Here is a 20,094-nt window from a genome sequence, read left to right as displayed (position 1 = left end):
GGGGTTGGGGGTGCTTGGGGGGCAGGCAGAGGATGGGGTCCAGCAGGGCAGGGCTGGGGGTGGGGCTCGGGGAGTAGGCAGGGCCAGCTGGGATCCCCCCCTCCAGCCCCCCCAATCCCTTACCAGCACTGAAGCCCTGCTGCTTTAGCACCACAGTGAGGGCCAACCACAGAAACGCTCTGGCAGCCAGTGTCTCTGTGGAGGACCCAGCCTCTGGCTGCCCCACTTTTTTTAACTGTTTTTTTTTAGACCCCAGGATATTCAGAGGTCTAGTTTTTCCCCTGCGCTGCAAAGTTGCAATGGGGGGAACCTTTTTCTGTTTCTGCACGTGCCTCTTGCAATGTCTCAGAGGGTTGGAGATGCTGCAAGAGGCACATGTGGGCTCATCTGGATGCGCCCCTTGTGGGCTATGAGACAGAACACTATAAAAATAGCGGAACTCAAAAGTCACATGATTAATATTATTCATTATGATTTAAGAAATGGAACTATCAGTTTCAGTGAGGAAGACAAATTTACCTGAGAGCATTTCTAATAGCTTGAGGTCCCTGTCATGAGTGGCAATACATGCAGGATTAGTACACAGCCACAACCTATTTGGCTATATGGAGTTGGTTTTGCCTGCTCTATATGTTTGCTTTTTTGATGGGTGTCAATTTACTACGGGTGATATGTCAGTGTTAAACATGTGTTGTGCATCTTCATTAATTTTAAATAGAATAAGAAATGTGATTTCATTCTGTAGAAATGTCAGAAGTAACAAAGGGTCTTGCCCTATGTGGCTATTTTTTGTAGTGCAGGCTTTATTTACATATTTTATTTGTCTTCATGAATTTATAAACATGTGGTAGTTGTGCTTTCACTGTATGGGCAATTTCAGTGCAGCCTTCCAACTTTTGGAGGAAGTGGGAGAGATTACTGTTCTTTATGCTAGATTTTCTACACATACTTTGTAGATATACACAGTGGAGGATGGCTTTCTCTGTTGTTGGCTTTTGGGTGAAAATAAAACTCCCAAACTGAACAAAACCAATTTTTATTTTCTTAAAACCAATTTTTATTTTTCTTAACAGTATAAACGCTTACATTCAGAGCAAACAATATGGTTGAAATTAAGGGACAAAGGACATTTCAGTTCAGTTCAGTTTGGGGCTCCTGGCTCACTACAAAATAGTTTGCAGTTACTGAGACTAGGCTTTCCAACTGATGACCCCTCCAGAATTTCAGGGTCTGGAAAAGGCATCTAACTCCATGCTTGGATTGGAAGGATCAAAAAAAATGGCTCTTCTAAGCTGCTGTTTTTCATTGCTGGATACACAGGAGCTGTGACTAGGGGTTCTTGAAGCAAAAATAGTGGTCCCAATAGGAGGGGCTTCTTCAAAATCTGGAGAGCCAGGGCTATACAATCTTGAGGCAGATGTAAAGCAGTGCAGCTCTGTGTCCGTCTGTCCATTTCTGTAGTCTCCCAGGTGACAGCAAGGCTATACCTCATCACCATAAGCCTTTTTCTACTAGCTCCTCAGTCACAAAGATCTACTTTTCCAAGAGTTCCTCAGTCATGAAAAGACCTCCCTGTCCTTTTGCTTCTCAGTCCTGAGAAACCTGTTCCTGAAGCCCTCTTCTCTCAAAGTCTTGCAGTAAGTCAGCAAGCATTTTTTTTTGTTTTGCTTGCTAGTTTTCTAGATGTTCGTCTGTGGTTAGTACTGATGTCCTAAGGAGCTAGAAGCCTCATGTGCAGACTCTGCTAAAAAAAAAAAGTAAACCAAGAAGCAGTTATTGCTCACCATGCACAGAATGATGGACTGCTGTTCTATTGCATTGCTTTTTATATTAGAGGGGCAGAGATGAGGGGGCTGATGCCCCAATAGCATTTTTAAAGGTTATATAGGGGGATAGGATAATGCTTCATGTGCCCATCTGTTTATTGCTATTCTTCTGCAGGTAGCCCTAACATTGGAAGGCACATCCATGATCCATGTGACTAAACAGCAATGCAATGACTTTTAACAAGGGCAAACAGAATGATACTTACCTGTCTCCTTTGCAGTGCTGCTGGCAGCCTGAGTGCACTCAGGGGCAGGAGACAGTCTGGCATTGTGGACAAATGTGGACTCTGGGGCTGGGCATCCAGGCTCTTCTCACATGGTCTCAGTCAGGCTCCTGTGTATTGAAGAGCTGTCAGATTCATCTTCATCATGCAGCCTTTGGTGTTCTTTTGCATATCAGCTGCTTCCAAGATGAGGTGGAGGTCAACGCTGGTACGCTGTGCCAAAAAGCCTCACCAGCTTATTATAATATTGACAGATGGCTTGGGTACAGCCAGAGGTCTTTTTGTACTTAGCCTTCCTGTAAGCCATCTCAGATCCTTTGTTTTAATGCAGCACTGCATGGCATCCCCCTGGGACCCTGCTTGGTCATCACCTCAGAAAACTCCCCCAAAACCATCTTTATTTCTAGGTTTGCATTTCAGAGATCCCTGCTACTTCACCTCTTCCCAAATCCATGATCACATGCAAGGAAGCACAAAAAGGTGGCATAGCACAGAGATAATAAGTAGGTCTGGCGCTAGGTCTGCTGAATCCTGGGTCATGCAAGCAAAATGGACAGAACCTGGACGAGTGCCAGCATGTAAATAGGGAAGTGACATCCAGTATTTGTGATCCAGATTAACAAAGAGCACACCGATAAATATACTGGCTGGCTGGGACAGACAGTGAAGCCGAGTGGGAAAGGAACTGCCAAAATAGTTCAGAGCACAAAACAATCTCACAAACATTACTACCATGTAACATTGTGGGGTGAAATTACTGATGATTCCAACAACAGTAGAAACACCACAGTAATTTATGAGTTATGTTGTACTAAGGCACTGAGTCATGTGAATGCAGTTCTTTCTATGTAGGTGTAATTTGTTTTTCAGTAGAAAAACCACTCTTGTAGACAAACCCTGAGGCACATAAAGAAGAGCCCCAGCAAGGCCAAACAATGAAACAATATGAAATTAAAAGAAAATAAATTAGGCAATGTGAAACCTAAGATACCCTTCTAGTTTGTTTTGTTTTTTAAAGTGAAATGAATTTGTTGCTCAATGGTAGATGTGGGTGTGAAGGACAAGACAGAGACCTGAAGAATGATTTCAATGCACCCCCCCAAAAAAGGATATGGATTTGGGCTTTACTACTGCCCTACTGTTCCGAGGGTAATGTATCCAAATGTTCAAAAAAGTGGTGGCCTTGATAGGAAGGTCCTTAAACAGATGCTTAATGTTAAGCACATGAAAAGCAGTTCCATGACTTCTACTGGGATACTCATGGTCAGAAATTGGCCATATAGGATCATAGGAAAGTAGAGCTGGGAGGGACCACATGGAGTCATTTAGTCTAACAATGGGCAGATGTAGAATTTTGAAAAAAGGAGTACAGATGGTGTGGCACATCACATATAACACCACATTTTTCTCCAGTTCAACAGAAACTGGAAGCTTCACTAATATGCTAGGGGTCTACCACTATAATATTTAGTTTAAGATCAAAGCAAAGACAAATATAAATGGATTGGAATGTGCATTAGTTTGCTAAATTATATATTAAATTTTAAAAAAACCAACAAACTAGGCAAAAATAATCAAAAGATACTGTTGCATTAGGCCTGTAGTTGTCATAGTTAAATGAACATCTCTATTTCAGATTCATAACATAAAAACTAGCCTTCTTGAGTGTCCTGACTGTGCCTCCAATACTTGACTGTCAGTGATTTTCACCCCTGAGTTAATATTACCACACCCAAATTAAGGTTTTTAGCTAGAGCTAAAAGCAGTCTGTAGGGCTGTAAAAAAGAAGAGAGCATTACCAAGAATGGGTAACAAACAGCAAAACTGCAGAAGAAAGGATAGTTTGAATAATGGTACATCAAGACCATTAAAAAAGAGAGAGGATCGTTAACACCTATAGAGTGAAGAGAGATTATCAGGAATCAAGTAGATTATGAGCCAAAAAGTCAACTCATTTCCTCAGTGCTGCCTGAAAATAAGTGCTGCTGTCACTGCCAGGTTTCAAAGTTTGGTTGGAACAAAAATCAAAGGAGGGGGTGCAAATGCCGAATCTAGCCCCCTGCTCAAGGCACAATCAGCCCTAATTAATCTATCCCAGTCGAGCATCTACGTAATCTGCTCTTGAAAATTTTCAGGAATGGAAAATCCACAACTTTTCTACATAGCTTTGCCCAATGCTTGATAACCCTCAATCAGAAAGCTCTTTCCAACCTAAGTTTCCTCTGCACAGTTTGAAGCTACTGCCCCTATTCCTGTCCCCTACAGCCACAAAAAGTCCATCTCCTTGCTCTTCATAAGCACCCTTCAAACATTTAAAGACTGTTATCAAATCTGCCCACCCCCCACTTTCTCTTCTCCAAAATAAATCATATTCTTTCAGCCTTTCCTCATAAGTCATGTTTTCCAGGTCTCTAAGCAATTTTCTTGCCCTCTGCTGGACTCTTTATAATTTGTGCACATCTTTCTTGCAATGTGGGGCTCAAAACTGGACAAAGTACTCTGGGTGAATACTATGGCATGAAACCTCACCTTTCTGCTCAGCAAGGGATTAAGGCCTACAGAGCTGCAGCAGAAGGCAGTGTAAATAATTTAATGGCTCCCAATGTCTTTAAAAATCATTCCTAAATCTGCAGGGAAAATAGGAGACAAAATATGTAAGTAAATTAGATCAAGTACAATACCTTCTGAAAATGTGTGTCTTCTATTCAAAAGATAAATTAATTTTAATATCACCTCATTCCTGGAGACTAAAAAAATGCCATGTGCATCTATATTAGGTGCTGCTAAATAAAATAAAAGATATTTCTGGAAAACAGAAATCAGCATGTTTTAAATGAAAGGCATACTAGTGAATTACTACCAGAAGAAACAGTAAAAGAAAGAGGGTATTTTTTGAAAAAGAAAATAATCCATAATAGCCATAAACACAAAGACTAACTTCAGAAACATACCAAAAAATGCATTCTGAGGGTTAGATCCAAGTTCACCTCTTTCTGCAACAAGGATTCAAGGAACGGTGCTTTCAAAGTGATCAGTCCTTGCAAATGTACTGAATTTACTGAAGTCTATATGGTTATCTGTAAATTTCCTGGACAGAAACAGAGCAGGAGATAGCTACCCACTCTGATGTGCTTTTTAAGTAAATGTATCTTTACATACCTCCTCATGCCAGATCTTCTAGAAAATAGCAATGACTGATATGGCTGTTTAGATGCAACAGATGCAAGAACCTACCTGTCCTGCAGGGCCTAGACAGCCCTCCCTATTTGCATGAGTTTAGGGAATAAACTATTGAAAGGCTACTCCTGGAAATTCAGCCAGGAAGGGCAGAGGCAGGGAGCTACAGTGGGTACAGTTTCATGCACATGGAGAAGAGTTTCAGCTGGATTTACCAAGATTACCCTAGGACCCAGATCCCAAACTGCAGGGATGACTCCATTTCTGGTGGACAAAGCAGATTAATTCCTTGCCTCATCCCACCAGCCATGGGAACTTGGGAAACAAAGAACCTATCTGGAGGGTGTAAGCAGTGCCACAGGTATGACCTATGCCACAATGAGCAAGAGCTCAGGCCCCCAAAATGCTGGCTGTTAGGGTTAGACAGCTTGACCTTCAGCATGTCCTGCTCAGACTCTCCTTTTTTCCTGCCATGCCTTGTTCTTGGATATTGTTGGGAGGGTTTCTGATTATCAGTAGGAGTTTGCACTGGTCGCGCACAAAAGCGCTATGTGGGGCTCCATCTCCCCTCACACCTTTTCCACATACCAACTGAGTATTAGGATGTTGTTCAACTTCCTTCCCAAAGAAAGGTGCAACCACAATGTTGCTTTGCTAGATGCTGTTCGTAAGATTTTAGAGAGAACGTCACCAATTCAGATCACCATTCAGCCTGTCTAATTTTCTGTCTAATCCAGAGCTTTCCAAACTTTTCATGTTGGTGACACACTTTTTAGACATGCATCATTTCGCGACACAGTAATTCAGTTCTGGGGGAGGGGCCAAGGGAAGCAGACGCGAGTAAGGGAGCTCCGCGGTGCCCTTCCGCAAAATTTTCTGCATTTCGCGCGACACACCTACACACTGCCACCGACACACTAATGTGTCGCGGCACACAGTTTGGAAAGCTCTGGTCTAATCGGTCAATTATAAATAAATGATAAGCAATGAAATAAAAAATCTCCATAATTCATTGGCAATTAAGAAAATCAGTCTGTTCAATTAATTCCAATAGGCAATCAAAGAGCAATAATCATTGAAATCACACTGTCCAGAATTCATTAATCATTAGGAAAATCAGCATGACCAATTAATTCTGATAGGCAATCAAATAAACAATAATGGATGAGATCAAAATGTCCACCACTCATTAATCATTAAAAAGTTCAGTCCATCCAATTAATTTCATTGAACAATTAAATAGCCCTCAAGTCATTAAAGACCAGGGTGTTCTCCCATATGGAGAGCCCAGAAGCTTACAAATTGGGGCCCCTGCTTTCCCTGCTGTTCAGCCACTTCTGTCATCCCTGTAAGGATGCAGGAGAATTCTCTAGCCCTTACCAGGCTCCAATGTTCCACCCAGGTACCAAAAGGGGCATTTCTAGGGGCTCCTACCCTCAGGTTCCCCTTTGGAGAGCACGTCCTGCTTCCATAGAGGGACTTACTAGAAACTCAGCCAGCAGCAGCAGAGCTGTTCAGCTGATATGGCAACCTTTTTCATTTTTAACTCTCCTGACTGGTGGCCTATTAACTCCATCTCCCTCCTTCAACATCTCTTCTTTACAGTTCCACTCTGCCTGCACTTTATGCCCCCTTCTTTCTCTACTCTTTTCTATTCCCTTAGCCCTTTTATCCCTGACCCCCACTCCCCACATCTTCAATGTCCTTTTTCTGATATTTTGTCTTCTTCGCTCAGCTAACATTGGTCTCTTGCCCTGTGTTTTGTGCAGCACCTAGCACAATGAATTTGCCACCTTGGTTACTAAGGATATTAATATGTACACTTGTCAGATCATCTGGGTTAAGATTCTGTAGAATGGGGGCTCTTAACTTCTGCCATCCCCAGAGATGTGAATGGAATAATAGGGGACTTCCTTCTGATTCTTCTAAGTACCATTCATTAACGGCTATCCAGCAGTCAACTTGGGTCCAATACCATCCAGCAGTGCGCAACCCTGTTCACTAAGAGAATCTTATAATCATACTCCAAATATCTATGCAAGCTGGGGACTACTTTTCTGACATTTCTGAGAAAAGAAAGAAAATACACAAACCTAGAGCAAAAGCCACAAAACAAGTCCCAAATGAAAAATATTTAACACCCAGGTAGAGAAGATTACAAAACTGTAATTGTGAGAATATAAGCAATTGCAATCCATGCCATTTAGAAATATTAGCCACTTTTACTTAAAATTTCACAGAATTAATCAACCATTTAAAAGATAGCAATGCACATTTATCCCAGGGTGGTAGTGGGGGGAACAAAGAAATAAACAAACATCTGATGCACATCCAGACAAGCGCGGCCATGCAGTATGTGGTGCTGCAAACACATCTCCAGTGCCACATACTCTGAGGTGTTCAGGGATCCAGGGGCCAGAAAAACTCACAGAAAAAAAACCAAATGGAGCAACATATGCACGGGCAGCATGCGCTGCAGAAAAGTGGAGCCGGGTGGTTGCCAGCCAGGCTCCGCATAGCAGCAGCGCCACAGGTGCAGCCCCAGGAGGCTCCCAGAACCCCAGGTAAAGCTGTTGCGGCCAGCACAGGGCTGACCCCAGGCTCCCCTACTGCCCCTGTAGTAAATTGCCATGTGCCAAAACACACATGGCACAGGCATTCCCTGAGGACAAGTAGCTGCAGTGCAAGGTGCACTGCTGCTGTTTGTCCCTGGGGAACCAAACATTCACACTCATCTGGACATGGCCCTGACTGTCTGAGGAATAAAGATATTGAGGCAATGGCATCAAGCCTCTGCTGATGGAAGGTTTAATAGTTTTATAATTCTGGATTGGAGAAAATCCAACAGACATCTTAGGAAAACTGAGAAAAATTCTACAGACTGAGAAATGGAAATCCATAATACCAGTTCATACTAATTTATCAGAGAATAACAATTCACCTTAGTGAAATGACTCAGTTAAGACAAGTGCATCATCAAGAATAAAGGATCCATGGAAAGTACAACAAAATGCCAATGGTGAGAGTTCTCATTATCTGAACCTCCTTTTCTAACAAACTGCCAGCATTTACCCTGGTTTTATTGACTTTCAAACACACCCATAAATAAAAGTGGCAAAAGTGCAACTGTGGGGCGGGGGGGGGGGGGAAATCAGCTAATGACAGCCAAATCAGGCAGGGGAAGGGGAGGAAAAGCAGAGCCCTGACACTGTGCTATGAACAGCTGGGCTTTTCCATCCCTGGGACCATGCTGTGAACATGTACATACGGTTCCTTGGACCAAATTTACAATCATGTGGCTCACTTGAAGCCACATGATCATAGATCAGGATCATAGATCAGGTCCTGTGCATGTACACATTTGCTGGTACTGGGAGCTGTGCCTAGAATGTGATTTAAGTCAAGGTGGGAGCAGTTAATGGGTTCACAGGAGGGGTTTGGAGAGGGTGTCCATCTAGGGGTAAGTTGGTACACATGTTCAGGTAAGATCAGGTACAGGTTAACCCAATCTAGGTAGTTCATCTCCTAGGTGAACTAAAGTTAGATTGGATGGGACATTTTTTGCCTGATCTAACCTTCTGGAACTTTTATACAGATCAGCACTTAGATCAACCTAACTGTTGTTAAGTCCATCTAAGACTAGAAATAGACACCGCCAAATGGAGTAGATCAGCTGTGCCATGGTATGTCACAGCATAACTGATCTGCTTTACTGGGCAAAACACATGCTGCCTCTTGTCCTGCCCTTGATGGTGAGGGACAAGGGGCAATGTGATCTCCCTGCTTTCCTCACCGCTCGAGAACCATGGGGCTGGCTAAGTGGGGAAAGTGACACAAGGAAATAGATGTCCACAGCAATAAAGTGGCAGAGTCTATTACTATCTTTTGTTGTGTCACTGATTTTCCTGTCATGTGGCACAATGAAGGGTAAAAGGGCATCTATTTTCTCAGCATTTGTGTCACCTTAAAAATGTTTAAAGTTGGACAACGTCTGTTTTCACTCCAAGTGTAAGGTCTGCAAGTGGGTGAACTAAATTAGATCAGATGGCCATTTTTTTGCTTGATGAAACATCCCAGAACCTGTGCACAGTTCAGGACTTAGGTCAGCTGAACCCTAGTTGGGTCAATGTAAGTGTAGCATCTGTATGTTCCCTGAGAGAAATGAAAGACTGTAGCAAAAATTATGGCAGATGGTCAAACTAGCACTTATAACTGCAGCTTGCATCTCTGTACCAGCCAGAGTGAATTTAAAACCTACCTGTTGATTCATACTTTGCTGTACAACCGATTATCAGAACATAGTTAGTGTTGCCAAGCTTTCCAGATGAGCAAGGGTTTTCTTTCTTTTAAATGTGGACAGTACAAGCCATTTTCTACCTTTTAAATGTGGACATTTTTTCTCGGGCTCATTTTGTAAGTATACTTCACCTTTGTTCCTTCATTAAATGTCATTTTTAAAAACAATTTACAGTAATTAGATTGCTACAACTACAATATGACATTTGAATAGCCAGATTTAATAATAATAATAATAATAATAATAATAATAGCAACAATGCTAACAACAGCAGCAACATAACTTGTTTTCAAATTGTCCAAATATTTGCTATTAAATTGTATATTTTATTATTTAACCTAGTCTTCTTAAAATTATGGCAAACCAGCAGCAATAGAGATGGTACACAGAGAGCTAAGTGATTACATGATGCTAGCTAAATGACACTACAACAGATTTAAAATTTCAAAACACCTGCTTTCAGGGGTATAGGTTGTAGCTGTGTTGATCTAAGGACATAAGCAGACAAGGTTCTTTGGGTAAATCCAATAGTCCTTTTTGAGACCAACTCAAATAGTTGGAAAAATTCTTCTTTGCAAGCTTTCAGGCACAAACACCCTTCGTCAGGCTTCTGACTACTTTTCCAGTTAAGCAATTGTTGATGTTGAAACAAATAATGAGAGAATCACGAAGTTTTCTGTCTATTAAGGTAAGGGCCACACCATGAGAAGGGTTAAACCCAGGGAGAAAAAAACATTATTAAAAACAAACAAACAAAAAATTCCTCAGTTAATACTGCGACATATTACCTGCAATTCTAAACACTTTTTGCCATGAAAAAGAAAAGTCTAACCTGTTCCAGATGAAAAAGTACATTAGCTATATCAAGAACTCTTTCCACTGTCTTATCCGGATCAGAGGTATTTTCAGTCCTGTTTGGTAAATCTTTGTAAAGGGCCATCTGCCATCTAATGGCAGGATCCTCAAGCTGCAGGAATAAAAGAATTCACGTAAGATCTAAACAAGCACTGAAACAAAATGGTACAGCAGTTTATTAAGTACTAATGAGGATGCTTCTAAGGCAGCAGATGATTTTGTTTTGTTAACCCTTTGCTTTTGAGTGTCCAAAATGCAGCAGTTGACATTTCTTTAATGTGGCACTGTTCATTTGAAAGCAAAGGAAGGATGCATACATATAGGGCTACTTGAGGAATAGCTTGTTGAAGATGTATTGCACACTTAACGAGAACTACAAAGGCTTTAAGGAAAGAAGGAAGCCTTGTCGGGGGGGCACTAGACACTGCCAACATCAAAGTAGAAAAGCATTTTTACAGAAGATATACAGTAAGCTACTATGTAGTTTTCTATGTATACTAAATATACATTTTTATATACATATGCCCTATCATTATACTAAGAACATTCAAATTGCTTTTTACATTTGGGATTCCTACAACTATACTGGTTTTCATTACGACTATTTCTAATCTTTGCATATTAGTCACGAACAGGATTAAAGATTTCTGACTTATTAGATTTATTATCTTGATTTTTATCCTTCTTATCCTTACTGACAAATTTCTAACATGACATCAGTGATCCAAATTTCACTGTCTGCTAGTAAAAAATATAAAATGTTAAGAAAAGAAAATTAAAAATGCCACATTTATTACTGTAGCCTGGTTGCATAAGGCAAAAATATTCCCTTCAATATTTTCCTATATAAAGTTTAAAGGGAATAATTGTCTGTATTTCAATTTTACCAAATTTAGTAACTGAACTTTACTTTCAATCAGGATGTAGCCTTGCTAATAAACCTCAAAGCTAAGAACACTGTGCTATTACTGTGATCATTTTTTATGCCAGTAGCATTGACAATAGTAAAGCAGCATGAGAAAATGGATCTCACATCTTACTAGGACCTGAATTTTGCTCCTGATCCACCCATTGATTTTGTGTCCCTTTAGTCAAGCCACTTAGTATGCATCTAAAATGGGGATAATAATGCTTATTCACCTCAACAAAGCACTTTACAATCTATGGATTAAAGAAGTGCTGAAAATTACTATAAACTTACACAATCAGTCAGTAATAGCTTACTGCACACTAGAAAGCCAGGAATAGCAGGTATCCTTTCTACTTTTAGGCTTTTCCATTTCTTAACAGCTTTCATATCCACAGTCCTGGTGTGAGTATTTGATTGGATCATCATGAAAGGATAATCCACAAAGGACTTTTTAATCACAGGCAGCGACATCTTTTGAACAGAGGGCCCACCGCTTTCTAGTAGGGCAGAGCTTTTCTGTATATGTAGCTTTCTATGGACGTGAGTGGCAGACACATCAAGGCTTGAATTAACATGACTGGAGAAACATTTTGGTGACTTGATCTTCATCCGTGTCAAAATGAAAGTGAATTTTGTCATCAGTTTCTTGAAAAAAAAGTGTTGGTACTGAGTAACAGCATGCAAGGAAAGACAGAAACCGGGTGAAGACAGGAGAAGACAAAATGTAACACAAAGCAAAACACTTAACTAAGATGGTTCTCAAACCATGCAGATTACAAAAGTGAAATGGTTTAGACAATAAATGACATTGAAATGGGAGGCAAATACAATGGACTGAACAATGTTATAGTGAGTAAAGAAAGCGACATCCAGCTCACAGACAGATGTTCAGGTCCCTAATCTAACTCATGGCGCTTTACATGAGTGAGTCGCCATGACGCAACAGATGTTCAATTGGGGGAGGAAATAAAGCCTGCCTGCAGGCAAGCAGAGCACCAAGAAGCAACCCCTTTCCCCAGCCCCACATCCCCTCCTCCCCACCCCCCGACTCCTTTCCCTCAAGCCCAGGGCTGTCAGCAGAAGCCAGCAGCAGGAGCTGCTAGCTGGGGTTTGCCTGGCCTGAGCTGGGGGGGTGGGGTGATGGAGAAATCAGAGCCCCACCAGCTGGGGTAATGGGGGTGGGGAAGGGCCATGAGGCATGGGGGCTCTGCACCAGCCCAGCCCTGATAATGCCAAAAATTAACTTTAGGGAACACAAGTTCCTTAATGTGCTTTAAAGCAGAACACCTTTGTCTGATACCTCATTTGAAGAGGATTATTTTTTCTGTGATTGGACACTTAAAAAGCACTCTGCAACTATGCATGTGCCATGGCATGGCTGTAGATCATTTTCAGGGGAGAAACTGCAAAAAAGTATCTACTACTTTTAAAAAAAACTCTCTATTGTTCCAGAAGAAGTTTCCCAGAAAGCAGTGGGATATTCTGGCTTTACGAGAGCCAGGTGAAACTAGCAACTTCACGCATACAGGAATGTGTTTAAGTGCCAAGGATCTGAGTTATAAATAAAAAAAAAGGTTTTATTGTTTAAAACTGAAAATACACTTTAGTGCAATTAGCATCATGCCATCCATTCATATGTTTTATTTAAAAGTATATATTAATGAAATTATAGCATATATTTTAACCTAACATCAATGTTTAACATGTTACAGGGCTTGAGGATTCACAAAAAAATGATCCTTTAGACCACAGGACACAAAAAGTTAAGAATGATTTTTTTTTTTACATTTAGATACTATTTTAATCAATTTGCAATCCAAATGGTAAATGTTCATTTTTCATGTGTGGGTTTGAAAATGAAGCATCCGGTGGCTAGAGAAGACAGATACATATTCATTTAGAATATTAGTTATATTGAGCATAGGATTGCACAAGTATAATCTACATGGCATCCTCTGTTTTATAAATTTACACTTAAAATGCTTATACTTGAAGGGTTTTTCATTGAAAAAGCTATTCTTCTAGTTTAGATTTGATGGAGTTATTTTCTTTTTATTCACTAAGCCAAGCTTGGATTTCTTTAGTCTGAAAAATCAAGAAATTATTTTATTTCCATGTGTTTTAAACAGAGGACACTGTGCTGCTGAACACCAGCAGACTTTAATCTAAGGAAAAGAAGTTTCCTCAGTGAAAGCACAGGCACAGGTCAAGGTATTATTAAGTGTCATTATCCTAAGGCAGTGAAGCAGTAACAGACACAAACATCTTAATGGGGCCATACAGAATACAACACAGAAGAAATTAACCGGAAATTGAACAAACAAAAAGTACTTAAAATGGTAGACTGAGTGCTTAAAAGCAGCATGAAATGAGCAAAACTTAAAACTGAATGGCTTGCAGAATGACAGGGTGTATGAAGAGAAAATGTCAGGATGGAAGTACCTCTTCTCACTGGGGAAACACACTGCTCTAGCTTTATGCATGAAAGTATGTAGTAAACAGGCATATCTGAAATCTGCTGAGTACGTTATTTAACAACAGCTGTGTATACATTTTACAAAAGATCTCCATAGCATTTTTTCCCTTTTTCTCCAAACTGGCCTTTTTTGGGAACTAGGGAATTTCCTATTGTAATAGTATCATTTTCTATGTTTAAACTTGCAGGAGGGTTGGTAACCTTGCACAGTGACTAGATATCAAACCTTTCCAGGACACTTGCAACATTTCATGAGTATTTAATTTGTATTAAGTTAGTATTGGGGAATACATTCTTGTGTGCTTTCAAAATCCACACAATCTTGCATCATATTTCCGTACTCTACACACTATATAGGCCAAGGTTAAAATCACAGAATCATAGAAATTTAGGGTTGAAAGGGACGTCAGGAGGTCATCTAGTCCAACCCCCTGCTCAAAGTAGGACCATCACCAACTAGATCAAATATATTGTTAGAAAGAAAGATTTCAGGTAAAATTTTCAAAATCACTTAAATGAGTTAGAAGCTTAAGCCCCCATTTCCAAAAAATAACTGATACACTTGGTTACCTAAAAGCAGTTGTAACACATAAGCAGCAGCTGAAGGATCAGTACTGATGAAGAGAGACATGACCTTATGTTTTGCCAGCCAACCATGTGGAGTGGCCAAAAAACAATGGTTGTTAGTGGCAAAAAATTAGGTGGCATCTACTCCCACAGGAGGAACTACATTTCCCAGACTGCCCTTCACTGGAACACTGCTGCACCTTTCCCCTGCTGGGGCTGGATCTGGAGAATGGGAGGGTGAAGTACCCCTCGCTCTATTATGATCAGGGATCCAGGTTTTCCATTTCCTATGGAAAAACAGAGTAAACTGAGGACTTTACCTTTAATTAGAGGCAAACATGGATGTCTCATATTATCAGAGAAACCCATGGATTTTGCCATTTTGCAATGAGCTCCCTACAGGCTCATAGAATTCCAGCCTGCAGGGAGCTGGGAAGAAAGCGGTGTGACAGGGGGTGCCACATGCATGGACATCACATGGCCCCAGGCAGACTGCAGAGCAGCTCCAGCAGGTAAGTGGGGTGGAAAGAGGGGGATTGAGGCCCCTGTAGGGAGGGAGGGAGCTGGGCAGGGCTGGGGATGCTGCCCAGCTGAGCAGTGCTGGGCTGGGGATGCTGCCCAGCTGAGCAGTGCTTGGGGCTTGAGGCCTGTAGCTGCAATGCACAGCAGTAGGGCCCCATCGAGGAGCAGGATGGGGCCATGGGTGGCTTGCGTGTGGGAGGGGGAAGACCAGCTCCCCACTGCCACACACAATCCTGGGGTGCAAGGGAGACCTGCTTCTCCCAGCTCTGTCCGCAGGAAAGGCTAAGCCAAGCTTGGATTTCTTTAGTCTGAAAAATCAAGAAATTATTTTATTTCCATGTGTTTTAAACAGAGGACACTGTGCTGCTGAACACCAGCAGACTTTAATCTAAGGAAAAGAAGTTTCCTCAGTGAAAGCACAGGCACAGGTCAAGGTATTATTAAGTGTCATTATCCTAAGGCAGTGAAGCAGTAACAGACACAAACATCTTAATGGGGCCATACAGAATACAACACAGAAGAAATTAACCGGAAATTGAACAAACAAAAAGTACTTAAAATGGTAGACTGAGTGCTTAAAAGCAGCATGAAATGAGCAAAACTTAAAACTGAATGGCTTGCAGAATGACAGGGTGTATGAAGAGAAAATGTCAGGATGGAAGTACCTCTTCTCACTGGGGAAACACACTGCTCTAGCTTTATGCATGAAAGTATGTAGTAAACAGGCATATCTGAAATCTGCTGAGTACGTTATTTAACAACAGCTGTGTATACATTTTACAAAAGATCTCCATAGCATTTTTTCCCTTTTTCTCCAAACTGGCCTTTTTTGGGAACTAGGGAATTTCCTATTGTAATAGTATCATTTTCTATGTTTAAACTTGCAGGAGGGTTGGTAACCTTGCACAGTGACTAGATATCAAACCTTTCCAGGACACTTGCAACATTTCATGAGTATTTAATTTGTATTAAGTTAGTATTGGGGAATACATTCTTGTGTGCTTTCAAAATCCACACAATCTTGCATCATATTTCCGTACTCTACACACTATATAGGCCAAGGTTAAAATCACAGAATCATAGAAATTTAGGGTTGAAAGGGACGTCAGGAGGTCATCTAGTCCAACCCCCTGCTCAAAGTAGGACCATCACCAACTAGATCAAATATATTGTTAGAAAGAAAGATTTCAGGTAAAATTTTCAAAATCACTTAAATGAGTTAGAAGCTTAAGCCCCCATTTCCAAAAAATAACTGATACACTTGGTTACCTAAAAGCAGTTGTAACACATAAGCAGCAGCTGAAGGATCAGTACTGATGAAGAGAGACATGACCTTATGTTTTGCCAGCCAACCATGTGGAGTGGCCAAAAAACAATGGTTGTTAGTGGCAAAAAATTAGGTGGCATCTACTCCCACAGGAGGAACTACATTTCCCAGACTGCCCTTCACTGGAACACTGCTGCACCTTTCCCCTGCTGGGGCTGGATCTGGAGAATGGGAGGGTGAAGTACCCCTCGCTCTATTATGATCAGGGATCCAGGTTTTCCATTTCCTATGGAAAAACAGAGTAAACTGAGGACTTTACCTTTAATTAGAGGCAAACATGGATGTCTCATATTATCAGAGAAACCCATGGATTTTGCCATTTTGCAATGAGCTCCCTACAGGCTCATAGAATTCCAGCCTGCAGGGAGCTGGGAAGAAAGCGGTGTGACAGGGGGTGCCACATGCATGGACATCACATGGCCCCAGGCAGACTGCAGAGCAGCTCCAGCAGGTAAGTGGGGTGGAAAGAGGGGGATTGAGGCCCCTGTAGGGAGGGAGGGAGCTGGGCAGGGCTGGGGATGCTGCCCAGCTGAGCAGTGCTGGGCTGGGGATGCTGCCCAGCTGAGCAGTGCTTGGGGCTTGAGGCCTGTAGCTGCAATGCACAGCAGTAGGGCCCCATCGAGGAGCAGGATGGGGCCATGGGTGGCTTGCGTGTGGGAGGGGGAAGACCAGCTCCCCACTGCCACACACAATCCTGGGGTGCAAGGGAGACCTGCTTCTCCCAGCTCTGTCCGCAGGAAAGGCACAGGCTGCAGGCGTGGGCTTCCACCCTGCTTCCCTACCCAGGGCCTCCGCAGCCCAGCAGGCACAACCTGGTGTGCCAGGGAACAGTGGGGCCGCATGGGGATCTCCTCGCCGCTCTGAGCTCACCACTACCCTGGCAATGCGCCCCCTGTGCATACCACTCCTCTGAAGGCTGCAACCCTGCGCCATTGCCCTCAATGCTTCCCTCCCCCAGGGCCTCCACAGCCCAGCAAGTACAACACAGCGTAGCAGGGAGCACTGGAGCCATTCAGAGAAGCTGATCACCTCTGTGAGCTCCACACTGCCCTGGCAACGCACCTCCTACATGCAGGGATGTACTGAGGGCAGCAGCACAGGGTTGCACCCCTCAAAGCAGCGGCACGTGCAGAAAGTGTGTCACCAGGGCAGGGAGCTCATAGCTGCAAGCAGCTTCTCTGCACGGCTTTGCTCTTCCCTGCTGCACTGGGTTATGCCTGCCAGGCTGCAGAGGCCCTGGGGGATGGGAAGTGGGGCAAGAGCCCATGCCCACATCTTGCACCTGCCTCAGGCACAGATCTTGGGGGCACGGGTCACCCCTGCCCCCCTTAGGAGTGTGTACAGCAGTGGGGAGCCAGCGCCCCTGCCCCTGCAGCAGGGGGGAGCAGGGGCAGGGGGTTACAGATCGGATCCATAGCCCTGGCAGCTTGGGGCCCTCTCCTGCAAGGCTGGGTGAGCAGGGGCTGTGAGTGGAGGGCAAGAGGCACCAGGAAGGATATGTGGAGGGTGAGAGGCACAAGCAGTGCTGAGGGGCTGTGGGAAACCTTTAATTTTAATCATGGATTGTGGGTTTTTAATTAAAGAATTTGCCATTTTTTAATCAGAGAATTTGTGATTTTATATCAGGAAAAAACAGAATCCCTGATTATGATGTCCCTCTCTACTTCAGGAAGTGCACAGAGCTTATGCTTCACTCACCCACCTATACTTATGCTACAGTCACCGTGCCTAAAGTCACTTTTGAAAAAATGATTCAAGGTTTATAACATCATTTGGATGGTTTTCAGAATGTACCCCATATCATTGCATCAAAAATGATGCAAACACTAGTATTTTCTCTTCATCAGAGTTTGCATTAAAATAATCAAATCCTTCCAACTCAGCAGGCCTAATTCTCTATTCCTTTAAGTGATGCAAAGTGAATTTATGCCACTCTTGGGCCTTTCACGTATCAGCCCAGCTCCAAACACAATTCAATGCATTTCCAAGCCTAGTCTACCACAGAGCAATTTGTAGCTTCTCCCTTAGGACCATAAGGCAAGGCAAGAAGGGATGGAGTTCATTGCACTCTAGCTATAAGTCCCTCCTAATACATGGACAGGAACAAAGTAGAGTCATTGTGACAGTTCTTCACCACTCCAGGGAATCTTTCAGGCTGAAAGTATCCCCCTAAGGGCTAGCTCTTGTGAAATGATGGTCCTTGAACATTCTGCAGATTCTGGCCCCACTACTGGAAGGCAAGTTAAATATAAACATGCTGTTTAAATCTCTTGCTGCTGTCACTGTGAGCATATCACATCGTCTTACACTGCATCATTAAAGGTGTCAGTGTGATAAAAATAAGGCATACCATAAGGGATTTACTTACAGGCCATGTGTTTTATCAATATAACTACAGCAGCTAGTAATTAATCTAAAATTTCTGACAGAACATTTTCAAGTAGTCATTTTGAACAAATTAGCTCAATTTTTTGTGATGTGTAATTTAGGAATAACATGGAAACACAAGTCCTTTATTTCCTAAACATCTGCCGAGAAGACAACGAAACTTGACAGAGAAAGAGTATTACAAGTACACACTGGCTGTCCTGAGTAATCAAAATATTTGTTAGTTATATGGAAGAAAATGAAGCAGCATAAATACTGCATTTAAATTACCTTGCCCTGCAAATGAAGATTACTACGGATAATATCCCGAACTTCATCCTCAGTGTCTTTCTGTCAAGGAAACAAACAATGCATCATGCACACTTTATAGAGCACATAGTTAAATAAAGTTATTGCCTGTGTTAAGATTAGATTTTTGTCTGGTCCTGTACTGCATTAAATGGGAGGTTAAACTAAGACTGTAACGTTTATGTTACCTGGCTATAGGTAGACATGTCCTAGCTCTTTGTTATGATCCCATCATTCATATTTACATTTAACCATAGTAATTCAGCACATTGAACAATAATCTATATTATCACAATTACCAATACACCCTTTGTCCAAATAACTGTATAGATAACAGAAGGATCTCTTTGTTGCCCTCGCACCACTATACAATGTATGGTCCGCCCTAGAATTGAGATTCTTTTACTTAAAATCCAGCTATATTTTAAATCTGTTTAGTGCAGTTTTCAGAGGCCCATTTCCTTCTATGATGAAAAAAGGAATATTTTTCAAATAACAACTTATAAGATCATTAGGTGTGAAATTTCCCAGAGGCTGCGAAAGTTGCTTCAACAAAACATACAAACCCCAGGAAAAGAGTTAGGGTAAACCTCACCTTTTAAAATATCAGATCTGGAATGTTATGAATAGAGCTCCAAACTGAGTTCTATTTAAATCATTTCAGGACAAAACAAAACACAATTCCATGCTCCAAACTCAATGTTAGTCAGATAAATGATTGTTTGGGCTTTGGGACAGCAAAGAAAACAGGGAAATCTCATGTCAAGGGGTTCTGTTACAGGAATACAGAATATTTACCCCAGACCTCGGTAAAAACAAAAAGCAGTCTTAATTCACCTACCATGCTGAATCTGGTTTTAGCCAGTGCAATTAACTCCTGGTCTCCAGGTGCACAAATATTTAATCCAATGGGCAGTAATCTCTTCAGTGCTGCTACAATGAGAGAAGTCTGTGTAGAATAGCGATCACCCTTTCGCTTCATTTTCTTTCTCTCCTGATCAGAAACAGCTGCCTATTGAACAGAGCAATCAGAAACCTAATGTTAAATAATTGTCTCTGCACAAATAATTTTGCTTATATTTTTGTACAGGTACATATTTCTGACAATTTATCACCACCTATCCAGCTGTTCCCACTCTAGCCAAAATCATTCCTCAGAATAGCACGGTTTGCTTGCCACTATAAGTCAACACCTTTTCTCAGTAACTGCCTTCTGATTTTATCACATTCTCTGTTT

The 20,094-nt window shown here is 41.9% G+C and overlaps 1 protein-coding gene across 17 annotated transcripts in view; it reads right to left on the bottom strand.

The window, feature by feature from the left end:
• The window catches only part of RYR2 (ryanodine receptor 2), an 847,904-nt gene that overhangs the window by 133,110 nt on the left and 694,700 nt on the right, over positions 1-20,094 (bottom strand). For 11 of the 17 annotated variants that reach the window (XR_003095960.1, XM_025213656.1, XM_025213702.1 and 8 more), the window contains 4 exons: positions 19,699-19,869; positions 18,840-18,899; positions 11,581-11,955; positions 10,357-10,491 (listed from right to left, as the gene is read on the bottom strand). Coding sequence is in view for 16 of the 17 variants with exons in the window: in XM_025213656.1 (XP_025069441.1) it covers positions 10,357-10,491; positions 11,581-11,955; positions 18,840-18,899; positions 19,699-19,869 (741 nt within the window). In the remaining variant the exon portion in view is untranslated. The remainder of the gene's footprint in view (positions 1-10,356; positions 10,492-11,580; positions 11,956-18,839; positions 18,900-19,698; positions 19,870-20,094) is intronic. The other 6 variants (XM_025213760.1, XM_025213763.1, XM_025213732.1 and 3 more) reach the window with 2 other exon arrangements.

This window comes from Alligator sinensis, unplaced genomic scaffold (genome assembly GCF_000455745.1).
Source record: "Alligator sinensis unplaced genomic scaffold, ASM45574v1 scaffold93_2, whole genome shotgun sequence".
Taxonomy (NCBI): Eukaryota; Metazoa; Chordata; order Crocodylia; family Alligatoridae; genus Alligator; species Alligator sinensis.
Note: the sequence above shows the minus strand (reverse complement) of the source record. Positions and strands in the feature narration are given on the sequence as shown.